The sequence below is a fragment of the Athene cunicularia genome (genome assembly GCF_003259725.1).
Source record: "Athene cunicularia isolate RWA chromosome 10 unlocalized genomic scaffold, athCun1 chr10_part1, whole genome shotgun sequence".
Classification (NCBI taxonomy): Eukaryota; Metazoa; Chordata; class Aves; order Strigiformes; family Strigidae; genus Athene; species Athene cunicularia.
Window position 1 is genome coordinate 10,631,904 of NW_020799112.1, and position 12,487 is coordinate 10,644,390.

At 48.4% G+C, this 12,487-nt stretch overlaps 2 protein-coding genes across 3 annotated transcripts in view; one reads left to right on the plus strand and one right to left on the minus strand.

Moving 5' to 3' along the window:
- PARP16 (poly(ADP-ribose) polymerase family member 16) overlaps positions 1-1,538 on the plus strand; it is a 6,420-nt gene extending 4,882 nt beyond the window's left edge. Inside the window, exons 5-6 of the mRNA XM_026856185.1 lie at positions 113-254; positions 852-1,538. Of these exons, the coding sequence (XP_026711986.1) occupies positions 113-254; positions 852-996 (287 nt within the window). The 3' untranslated portion in view covers positions 997-1,538. The remainder of the gene's footprint in view (positions 1-112; positions 255-851) is intronic.
- A 1,791-nt stretch (positions 1,539-3,329) lies between these two features.
- Positions 3,330-11,213, minus strand: GNRHR (gonadotropin releasing hormone receptor). Of its 2 annotated transcripts, none has more exons than XM_026856184.1 (4): positions 10,731-11,213; positions 8,965-9,308; positions 8,221-8,422; positions 3,330-7,943 (listed from the first exon to the last, which is right to left on the minus strand). In XM_026856184.1, the coding sequence occupies exons 1-4, from the start codon at positions 10,741-10,743 to the stop codon at positions 7,534-7,536; spliced, it is 969 nt and encodes a 322-aa protein (XP_026711985.1). In that variant the 5' UTR covers positions 10,744-11,213; the 3' UTR covers positions 3,330-7,533. The 2 variants fall into 2 exon arrangements, with proteins under 2 accessions (XP_026711985.1, XP_026711984.1); XM_026856183.1 differs by having other exon boundaries at positions 8,965-9,474; positions 10,731-11,212.
- Positions 11,214-12,487: the final 1,274 nt, after the last annotated feature.

Below are 12,487 nucleotides of genomic sequence, written 5' to 3' on the forward strand. Positions count from 1 at the left end.
GGGTGGGGTGGGGAAATGTTTGTTGTTTGCTTTTTTACAGTTACTTGAAGCTGTGCAGTTTTTTGCTTTTCTGTTCCCCCCAAACTTCTATTTTTTTCCTCTTCCCATTCAGATTCAGAAGAAATAGACAGAAAAAGAGCAAGAGTGAAGAACAGCGAAGGGGGTGATGTACCACAGAAATACTTCGTTGTCACAAATAATCAGCTTTTACGAGTTAAATACTTGCTAGTATATTCACAAAAACAGCATAGGAGGTAAGAGTTCAGCTATCTAGAGTGATGAGCATACTGTTAACAGACAGATAAACACATCACATTTTTGATAAACAACAGAAAGAGATGCTGCACTGCCAGAATTGATTTTAGCTTGGTTCCTGTGAAAATAAGGCTTACACCATGGTGTTGCCTGTGTCTCACTCTTACACTCCCAGGCTTAGCTAAATTTGCTTTTTCACTATGCCTGTAAGCACTTAGTATCTTTGAGAGCTCTAATAATCTGCAGCCGGAAACAAAGAGTGAAGCACTGATGAGTGCAACTCTTCAAAGTAGGACAGTTTTAACACTGCCTTTTTCTGTCCTGAGTGGCAGCATTCACCCAGCCAATCAATGTGTGTGTACAGGCCAGGCAGTCACAGCTCCAAACCACAGAGAAAGGTGTGAACACAAGGGAAAGAACAGGATTGTGCATGGAGACTTTGGGAAAGGGGATGGGAAACCAGGATTTGTTAGTTACAGGGGTGATGGAACAACTTTCTGCTTTTACTCCATTAGCTTAACCATTTAAAATAAAGATACTATTTGCCAAGGTATTTGTGCATCTCTGACAGAACTCATGCACTTTTCCCTTTTCAGGCCTTCTAGTCAATCTTCCTGGTTTTACACCCACCGTTTCGCTGTCATGATGATGCTGTACCTACTGCTGCTAATAGTGATAGGGGCCAGCAACTCGCCAACCTTCGTCTACTACTGGCACAGAATGTTTGACTCTGAGAGATGAATTGCCCGAGATGATAAATTGTTATTTTCACCACGTGCCTTAATAATAGCCAATCTGCAATGCACTGCATCTGCTCCAGAGCTCTGGAAGTAAAGGTGCCTGGAGCTTTCCAGTTCTGTCACCAATATATTATCCTCATGGCATCTTTCCATTTATTCTAATTTCTGTGTTCCTGTGATTCATGAGGATGCCCAGTACAACTGAAAAGGGTCGCAGTGGTGCAGCTTAGTGTGAACCAATTATTAAGGGTCCATGGGAAAAAGTTAAAGTTAGTAAGTGTGGAAACACTCAGGTGTTTCAAACTGTCAAACTGAGGTATGTTTGCACAAGTTAGAAAGGAGGATTTTTCTGAATGTCAGGCAAAGCAACCTGTAGGGAGTCTTACCAGTTTCTTTTCAGAAACTGAATTTAGTGATGTTTAGCATGTATCAGTGCAGATGGGATCACTTTTAAAACTAACTTTGGCTTTGGCCAGGAATTTTTATATTTGAGCATAATGATTGTAAGAAAACAACAAGAAATAAAGATCAAAATGGAAGAAATTAAGTGGTTTCTAGTATTTCCCCTACCCCTTATAAATCATCTACAAGATTTGTGCTGTCATCCGTGATCTGTCTTGTCCTTGGTTAACATGCAGATCAGATAATGTCAGGCCCTTCAGTGTCAGTACTGAATAAGGGTTATTCCTATCAGACTGCCTTTTCTGTACCGAGAAGAGGGAAGGTGAAGGATTCCAACTTATGCTGCCACCTGACAAGCTTTTTGGGGTGGGGCTGCCTAGGGTTTGGGATCTGGTTTAACATTTTTGCTTGTACTGAACTTTTTCAGCCTCCCTTTATGAACAAATGGACTAACTAGCAGTACATCCCAACTTATGTCCTGAAACACTTGTAAGAAAGAGTAAAATGGCAGCAGAAACCATAGGGTTGTATTTTACCTCTGTGAACACTTTCAGTATAGTTAACTTCACGTAGACTTGACTTAGGCCACCATGTACCAACCTGTGCACAATATGGTACGTTTGTAAGACAGACTGTCCACACTTAAGTTCTCACAAAGAGGTTGAGTTTTCTGTGGTCAGAATTATGGCAGTTAATGCTGTTTGCAAAGTGCTTTGGCTTAACTCTGGTGTGTAACACCTCAGCATCTCAGACTAATCTTTTCTAATCTTGAAGAGCATTTTGGGGGTTTGTTTGGAAACACACATATAGGTATGTTAGTTGTGCAACGTAAACAGGGCAGCACTCTTCCCTTCCTGCCCAAGTCCTTTGCATTTGCTGTTGTTACAAAGCAACCTACAACTACCTGAAAAAGGAGCAAAGGACAGTCCTCTGATTAGTGCCTGGGTATGGAGTGAACCTGATGAAGAGCCCAGGGATTTAGGCAAAGAAAAGTTAGATATGTGCCACAGTTCAAGCTCGCAGTCTAGCTTTTACTAGTAGACTTGATAAACGCAGATTTTCATTGCACAGTGAACCCTAACCACACACACAAAAAAAACCCTCATCACATATTTCCAGCAAATGAGTCTATGATTACTACCTTACTCATTAAATATTTCAAAGAAAATCTCGTCTTTCTCTGATGTTGTTCTGGTACCTAATTGCCAGAAATAATGACCTGGTAATCAGGTTTTCTAACTCAAGGCTGAGAATGAGTTCATTTACAGCAACCCCTCTTCTTGGTAGATGGAGCTAGAAGCATTTATTCCAGTTAATTTTGCTGCCAGAACAAATTTATTTATTCACCATACAGCTTGCAAAACAAGAATATTATAATCCAATTCCCCATTGCCTTTTACAGTCGTTAATAATGCTCACTGTTAAAGCACATTGCATTGCCTCAGCCCAAGAAATGTACATGCTAATTATAGTGTTGATTTGCAATTAAAATATACATAAACTAACAATTTATTGCACAGTGGATTCAGCTACTTTGTAGCAGTTTACTCCTTGATATTCCAATGCAGAAACTTGAGGTTTGAGACTTGTACAGGGTTCCTGGGAATATTTGCCCATTTTTGGTCCACTTCAGCATGTTGTATATAATGTTGGGCCATGAATCTGTCATTTTAGGGTAGGTGATGTGCCAGCCAGAAAACCAAGAGGTATTTGATGCTATCTAAAGGGTATTGTGTTGTTAAAAGGCTGCTACTTCTGCAAATGAAAGACTTCTCAGAGCAGATGGGCCATTGGGGGCCCTTTGGAAAAGGGGGTTCAGCAGCAGTTGTGTGATGGGTGCACTGCAGAGAAAGGCCCAAACCTGGGAGTCTGCAAAAGGAACAGATGGGGAGGAACACAGCAGGGTTTTGAGGCTCTTTTCTTAGAGTTTCTTTGCATAGGAATGTTTCTGAAGAGTAAGCAAAAGGAGTGAGCACATAGTGCTGAACGGCTGCTATCTCCTAATGTCTGTCTGGGCTTTTATTTGGCTCTAAACAGTTCAGCTGAGCTCTTCCCAAGCATGGGGCAACAGCACGGGTGCAGGGTGCTAGTTCCCAGGCTGATCTGCTGCACCAGCTGCTCCAGGCTATATCGCCAAAGAGAAAAGGATTGCAGGGGCTCTCTCAAGGCAGACACACACAGTCCAGCACTGCAATTAAACCAGCAGGTATCAAAGGAAAAAAAGTGGCTTTTTCTGCTTTGAACCCTTTGAATAGACCCAGAAGAAAGAGGTGGCTGCAGGTAGGGGCTGAGTCCTGATGAACATGTCTCAAGTGCCCCTCAGAGGGCTTGCAGTCCCATCCCTCATGCTCCCAGACCCTCAGGGATGCTGGGCACAGGCTCCGCCATGCTTCAGCTCCACATATGTGAGGCAAGGTAATGCTGTCCTCAAAGCAAAGGAAAATACATTTAAGGTGCTCAGATTCTACCTTAGCAGGCTGGTGAAATACTTAATATCCTAGTCCCACGCTTGTTTTCTGTGCTCCCTGCTGATTTCAGCATGTGTTTCCCAACGTGGCGAGATGCAGTCAGCTGAATTAATGCGAGTATTGTGCTGAGTAACTAACAATATTATGAATTAACCCAAGGTTCACATTAACCTCTTAAGCCACTTGCGTGGCTCTTTGAACATGCACAGTACTATAAAAATGCTAATGGGGAATGAATCAGAATTTCCTCCCAAACAAAGGACCGCTGTGTCTGAAGCAGGCAGCCCAGGGTGAGGTCGAGGAGTTGTAAAATATAAAGCTATCTGTGCTTATTAATATGATCGTTACATTACTGTGGTGAATATTAAGGAACTGTTACCAAGTCAGACAAATCTGATCCTGCTGTGATTGCAAGGAAGAGCATGGCAGGTGGTGTTTCACGGGGGGAATGGGCAGGTTTTGGGAATTGGGAGAATTTTCCTTCCATAAAGGGAAATAAATATATTTATATATAAGTGGTTTTATATAAAATATACATATGGAGAGCTCTTAGAAGCCAGCTGAGGAGGAAGGCAGATGCTGTGGGAGACCAGGGGTTTAAGACAACGTGGGGAGAGAGGGAACCACTGCAGAAAGCAGGACCACCCCTGGGGCGAGGAGGAGCAAGGCTCTGGGTTTCACACTCCTGATGAGTAGTGCAAAAATCTTTTGCTCTCTAAAGTATGAGGGGATTTAAGAAATGCAGAATCAGAACTGTGGCAATATTCAAACCAGGCCTGGGCTTCGGTCCACCTCTGACAAGACCTAGACCCTGGTTGATCCCCAGCTCCCCCGGGGAGGTGCCACCCACCTGCTTGATCCCCCTTTCTGTCTACGTTGGGCACACAGCTTGGCAGCACACTCTTTTAGTGACATTTTCCTTCTATCGTGAAAGCTGTCACTTTGGGCACCTTGCCCACACTCTAGGCTTCCCAAAATGTCAGCCTTGAGCACCAGCAATGGGAAGGAAGGTATCGAGAGGCGGGCAGAAGGAGCAGCACTGGAGTGCCTGCAAGCATCCCGAGGGATGTACCATGCTTCCCCCGAGGACTGAGGTACATATTATTACCAACATCCCAATTTTCCTGCTCTTCACCTAAGGCCAAACCTGCTTCTGCCCTCTGACCGTACCCTTGGGGTGGAGAGGTGGTGGGTCCCTCCCACAAGGGAAAAAATGCTTCTTGCTCTTCAGAGAAGGTCTCCAAGCTCTCCTGCTGCCATGGAGGATGGAACAAGGGGCCTTAAGTGAGTGAACAATGCCAGACCTGTTCTCTCCCACCCAGCAGAAAGCAGATGAAGACTCTTTTCAGGAGATTAAAGATACCTTCCTGCTTATATAAGGCTTCCCAGAAAACCAACACACCTTCAAGCTCTGCCTCCCATTAGCTATTATCAGTAATATAAACAGAGAGACCAAATGAGTGTCTGATGAATAAATTAGCTTCCCCTACTGCAAGTAATTCCCATCACCTTACAAGAAACTTTCTTTTGCACTAGTCAAGCCAAGCCATCCTGGCAGCAGCAAGCCCTGCTCCTGTTAGCACTGTGTAATTAACCTTGAGCAGAACGAGCCCAGGAAAGCCAAATGGCGATTACGCATCTCATTGGAGTTTGGATGCTTCCTAAAGGGCTCATGCTAATTCCTACCAGTTGGCCTGGGCTCCTACAGCTCTAATTGAATTTTTTTCTCCTTGGGTAGCATATTTAGCATAAATTATAGTTTGCATGGGGAAAGGCAAGTACTCACACCCATCCACAGCTTGGCATCACCCTGAGCACTGTAGCTTCCTGTATTCTCACTGGCCAGCCTCAGCCAACCTGCAAACACCACTTGCTACCTCTCCAGTTCTAGTAATTTGTTAGCTGGGGCACTGGGAGACCAGTATAGATCCTTTCTGACTGATAGGGATCCAGCCTCTCTTGGAGAAAACCCCCTTGGTGCCCAAAAATTTGCTTCTTTGGTGGGAGACATCTCCCAGCTTCCCTACACATTCAACCACAGCAAGTCAAGAGTGGTTTTAAAACAAAGCTCTTTCATCCTGATAAAGTCCAGGTGTTCATTCAAAACTGCAGTCACCACAGAAATGCCCAGGCAACTGCCTCCTGCCAAGTCCAGAGCTCCTGAGCTACCCAAAGATTTCACAAAACCAGAAAAGTAAATCCACCTAGCTCAAAAAAAAAATGCCTCTTCAAAAGCAAAAATGCATTTAATAACAATCAGCAGAGAATGAACAAAGAAATAATTCACCATTTCTAATTACATGGAAAGGAACAACACAGTTGAATAAACCCATCTCTTCAACCTACACTCAGAGAAGAGACCACCTTCATAAGCAACTTCTGGCACATTGGTGAAAAGGAAAAAATCCATTTTACTCACCACAGCTCAGCTGATTCCTCCAACAGCCTCCCTTGCTCTCATAGTGCAGCTAAAGACTATCAGCACCCACCTGGCACCAATGGATGTTGATGGGCCCCTCTGTGCACAGGTGCTTCCCATCACCTTCCTCATTGGGATACCCCAGGCATCACCTGTGGAGTGGCTGCACCCACCCTGCTCAGGGCAGAGGTGAGGTGCTGGTGTTGGGTCAAGTCATTAAGGTAAAGACATATGTGTATAAATGAAAGAGGAAAACAGAGAGGAGAAAATGTGGGGTTTGCTCCCATCAGCCTGTGCTGGCTGCTGGGGAAAGCCTAGTACGTGGTCTGAGACCTGCCAGATGATGCTCTGGAGAAGGGTTGGGGATAAAGACAGACAAGAGGGGCTGGGCTATGTCACCCTCAGGTTACCCCAAATACTCTCTCTCCTGGTCAGCATTGTGTCTCAGAGAGTTGCTATGTAAGGATGTGTTCCTACCACCCCTGCATGCCAGAACAAGGCATCAGGGACTGTTTTCCCTTCTGACTGTGTTCAGAAAGAGAAGAAACCCCATCCCATCCCACTGTGATTCTTCATGCACCTCGTGCCCAAGCCCCTCCATCCTCACAGCACCTTCTCCCTCCCACCATGGAGTTAGCCCAAGGGGACTAGTGCCTCTGCGTTAGTCACTCCCCAAATATTTACATCCTTCCCAGGGCTTCACACACAGCTGTGGGATAAGCAGGTAGGCTCTGAGCCAAGAGAACCAAAATTTCCAGAGACCCTTTCCTACAGTGGGTGGAGAAAATGGAGTAAAAGCCTGTGATTGCACCTCTGCAGCCTTTCAGGGTGACACAACATAGCATTGTGCATCTGTGCAGCTCTGTACTTCAGTGTCAGTGCAAAGGGCACTTATAGATTGGACACCCTGAGAGACATGGCCCTGGGCCATGGAGAAGCCATCATGTCTCCTCCCAAGAATTGATGCTGGAAGTGTGGCCAATGCTTGATCCCAGAATTAGGGCTAGAGTATGCATAGGGTACAAAAAGGATGGTTTTCTAATTGCCACAGGGCTGCTAGAATATAGAAGAATGACACCCAAATGTTTTTCACCCTGAGTACAGGCAGGAGACACTTCCAGTTTCTGGCCAGAGACCCTCACCCACCAAAGTTGGGTCACAAACCTCCTTACGACAGTCTCCAGAATGATCCTATGGGACAAAGCAGCCCCCAGAGCTGTGCCTCCTGTCTCCTTGTGGGTATGTCTCTTCAGCAGACTGTGTTGACAGTTGTCCCATTGGAGCCCCCTGATGCCACCCCACCATTTACAGCATCATCCTTTATGTTCTTCTCTGAGACTGAGATGGGCTTGTTTCTCTCGTGCCTGGTAATGGCTGTTTCAATGCCCCTGAGACACAACTGCACGTCTTCCCGAAAGGAGGGGGTGTACAGTCCATAAATGACAGGGTCAGTGCAGGTGTGCAGCAAGCCAAAGAGAAAGAAGCTGTGGTTGACATACTCCGGCATCTTCTGGATCATGGCTGGCTGGAACCAGTACCACAAGCCCAGGAGGTAGTATGGAGTCCAGCAGATGATGAAGGTGGCAACAATCACTATGGTCATCTTAAGAGTCTTCATACGTGCCTTGGAGATGTGGTCATTTTGATTTCTTATCAAACCTGCCAGGGGGAGTCAAAAGGATAGCTGGAGATGGGAGAAAACCAAAACATAACCATCTATGACTGTGCTTCTGCCAGAGAAGGGATACCACCAGGCCATGGTCTGGTCCATGGCCCACAGGAAGCAGAACACAGCAAGAAGGCGAGTCAAGAAGTTTGTGTCAAACCCCTCAGGTTACTCTTCAATGGGTGTTGGCAGAGATCCAACAATGCTCCAAGCTGGAGCAGGGTCAGTCATGGAGTCATGGTAGTCACTAAAGGGCTAGAACCTGCTTACCTTTGTTGATCTTTAGCTGCTTACTGATCTCCCAAATGATCCGGATGTAGCAAACGATCATGACGCTCAGGGGGGTGATGTAGAGGGTGGTGAAGGTGAACATGTTGTAGACGGTTTCCTCCCAGTGAGCTCGGAAGCTCCCATGAGTAACACACTGGGTGAAGTTCCCTCCTGGGATTGTGTGCAGGTGGAAGAGGAAAAGCTGAAATGGAGAACAGAATAGTAAGTCAGAGAGGCTTTGGGAACAAGGCACCACATCCTGGAGATGCTCCTGGCTGTGCATGGAGAGCACCTCCCTGCTGCTGTTGGACTGGGAGAGGCTCTCTGGGCACCTAACTCATGGCTATGGCCAGGATGGGTGGGATCTGATGCCTGTGAAATCCCATTTTCTGGCCATACCACATGTTATTTTGGTCAGGAACTGCTCAGGTTTGTCTTGAACTGCTCCAAGATGCTTTGCAGTAGTCCAGTGATGCATTTTTAGAAGATAACAATGTGCATTAGGAATAAAAGATAGTGGACACAATTTTTGCCCAGCCCTTAGCATAACACCCTGAGTGGTGCTATAAGGAAGGTGCTGAGCACCCAACGCAGCAACCACACTGCTTTGCTCAGCAAAGCCAAGCCAGTGATGGTGGAGCCCGTGGATTGGGATGGACCCTAGGGGGCTGTGGTCATGGAGAAGCCCTTCTCCAAAACCACCCCTGCCAGGGCAAATCCCATGGGGAGGGCACCAAGCCCTACCTGGGGCAAAGCCAGAAGCACGCTGCCAGCCCAGGCAGCACGGAGCAGCAGCCCATTGCGGCGGCGAGCGCGGGAGAAGGGGTGGAGGACGGCCGCGTGCCGGTCCAGGCTGATGACCACCAGCACCAAGGCAGCCGCGTACATGGCGAAGAGCTTGAGGAAGTTCAGAAGTTTGCAGGAGAGGTCCCCGCCGTACCACTGCACCGTCACGTTCCACGCTGCATCCAGGGGCATCACTGCCACTGTCACCAGCAGGTCAGCCAGCACCAAACTGAGGATCAGCGGCCGCACATGGGATTTCCTCCTCTTCCTCAGCAGGCTGCCGAGCACCACCATGTTGCTGCCTGCCGCCAGCAAGAAGAAGATGGCCGTGATGATCACGCGAACCCTCGCCGCTTGCGTGAACCGAGGCTCGACCCAGTGCTCAGGGCAGCCAGAGGCTGAGACGTTGGTGTCCCCCTCCATGGCAGGGTGGCAGGGAGACGTGGGGGGCTGCTCGTCACTCATCCCCTGCCGAAATGCAAGCGGCAAAGTGAACCCCCTCTTAGGGACTGTGTCATGTGCTGCAGTTTCAATATAAGGAGAAATGGGGAAATGGTGGGATCTGCACTGGAGGAACCAGCAGCAACCTGCCAGTCCTAGCCTGTCCCTGCCTGTCCCCTTCGTGTTGCCTGTTTTGCCAAAGCACTGCACCTCCCGACTGCGGTGATACTGCCCAGCTGCCCTCTTTGGCTAACCCCTGCCGTAGCTATAGTGATTGCTCTCACAGACATATATTTTTAGCTCTTTATGAGGCGGTTAAGCAGCTGGGAAGCGGGAGCGGTGGCCAGGACAAGCTGCTGCCCACCAGCACCCAGATGGGAATGGGTCACACCGGAGCTGGCTGAGCCTGTGCTGGGGCGGCCGTGCTCAGTTCAAGGACTCATCCTTCCAACGGGGCTTTGCAAGCAGGGATCAATGTTTTAGAAACCTCACAGCACTTTCCATTAGTGTGTTAAACCTTAATGGTCCACATCCATCTCCAGCACCAGACCTGAGGCTGTGGGTGGGAGCAACTGGAGGCCAGGAGGGGAAAAGGGGGATCCCACACTTTCTGGGGACTGACAATGGCTCTCGGGAGAGGATCATGGTAGCATTTAGGAGCCTGGACATTCCCAGAACCTGGGCAGCACCAGCTCAACACCTCTGTCCCTTTGCCTTCTGGAGGCAAAACAGGAGGAGGAGGTAAAGGTAGAAACACACCCACATGGGGGGTGGCTCAGGGGTGATGAGCAGCGTGGGAGTCCCCCATGGCTTGATTTAATTGCCCTTTTTGCCTGAGCACAACCAGCTTGGGGACAACTTATGTTTCAAGGGCAAATACTTCCAACTCTTAGGGACATGAGCTGTTAACGGTTCCAGCTGCAGGTAGGGTATGTCTCTTTCAAGCACCTCCTGGTTTGCTAGTACCAAAATAAAGCCTTCCCCACCTTTGCACAAATAACACAAGCAGCAGAGATCAAATCCATCTCCCCAGCCCTGCGGGATGGAGATGCTGACACCTTGCAACAAACCACCCTCCTTCAGCTCCACCACCTGTGCACTGAGCCCCTGAGTGAGCCCCTCTGCTGCCTTCACCCCCCTCCCTCCTCACAGACCAACCCAATGAGCAAGCAGTGTAAAGAAAAAACAGTTTAAAAGTACCAAACTGCTTGCTGTCTGTCTGGAAGAAACAAGGGGAAGCCCATGTCCAGGTCTGGATTTGTCCCAGCTGATGGGGAACATACCTGGCATACGCATGCCCTGACGCTGAAAAGGTGCTCCTTGGCTTTCCCCATGGGTCTTCCACTGCCGCGGTGCCGAGTCAGGATTCTCCAGTGTGTCTTTGCATCACATCATTGCAACAAACCCCTCGCAGCAGCAAAATTTCCCTTCACTGCCAGCCAAGCCGGGAGCTATTGCTGTATTTAGCCCAGGCGTACGCAGGCATCAGGAGATGGCAACGCTGATGCAAACATCCCCTGCACTGGCAAAGCAGGAGCGGGGCGTGTGGAGGTGGGCACCCACCGGCAGCCAGGTGCAGGCAGCTGCCGGTGTTTCACCCCCAGGCAGGGGCCACCACCCCCGTCCTTGTGGGCTTAATGAACTGCTCGATTTCAGGCTTAATGAGCAGGCAGTGGGGATGATGACAAAGCTGCTGTATTGCAAGAAATGGCCAAAATTCAAGATGGTGTGGCCAAATGTGGCCCCATCAGGGATAAGTGCCAACACTCCCTGCATCGGATTTCTATAAATACAGGAAAATGAGTTAATTATCCCTGGAGTTAGTGATGAACGCCCCGTTGCTCAGACAACCAGGAGACTCACAGCACACACAGACACACAAACGCCCCAGCGATGCTCCTGGATCACACAGGTCGGTGAGAGCATCACGGATGAACACAGGTATGTGCCTGGACTGGAACTGCTTACGGAGGGAATTAATAAGGAGAAACTTGGGTCATTTTGCCATTTTAATAATACACTTTTTTCTGCACTCTATCAGCTCCCACCTTGTTCTTTTGTATTTCTTTCAGCATAACGCAGTGAGAGCTCAATGTGCAGTGTGAAACCCTGGGAGGGACAAAGAGCTCACAAGAGCTTAAAAAATATGAGGTGCAATGCAGGGAGGGAAACTGAGGATACCTTGCTCCTTTGGCCAGCAAAAGAGCTGTGGGGATGACAGAGGGCCAGCTTCAAGCCCTGGTGAGGCCGGTGCCAGCACACATGCTCCCAGGGGCATCGCAGGGACTTTAATTACATGGAGGCAGACCTTCACATTCCCCAGTCTATTAAATTAAGAAGTACACAACGTACAGCAGGACCACAACTAAGATGGTCCCAGGCTGGCAGTGGCAGCTCTGCATTGTTCCCTGAGAGACTGAGGTTTGTTTTCTGGGATAGGAGGGTTTCTGTCGTTAAACCTATTCCCACATATTTTGGGGGCAAAATCACTGAGCTCCAGGAAGCGGCTGCCCTGTCTTTGAGGCTGCTCTGCTTGCAGGAGTGTTCCTGGGCACAACAAAAAAGGATTTTTTTTCCCTTTTGTGGGTTTAAGCATCAAATTGTGTGGCAGAGAAACGGGTTCCTGAGACTCAAGAGATGCTGCAGCTGCTGGACCACATCAACCCCTGAGGAATCAGAGTCTCCCAAACCCTCCATTGCACCTATTTCACCTCTCAAAGGGACCAGGCTGGAAACTCTGCGCAGAGCCACAGAACTCAATTTATGCACTGAAAGTGCTTTATATCTGAGGGGAAAGAGAAAAGCAGACCCACCCCTGGCACTGCCAGCCCTCCACCTAAAATGTGGCCTCAAGCTGAGAGGGAAGGGACACTGTCCTGCCAAGACTCAGTTTCGAGGCTGATTAACAGCTGGCATCAACGACGTCCCTCTGGAAGGGGCTACCAGCCACTCTGGTCTTGCCTGAGCCTGGCTGAAACCCTAAAGCCACCATGGGCAGAGCAGGAGAGCAGGTGGCCAGCAAGCACCAGCCACCCCTGCC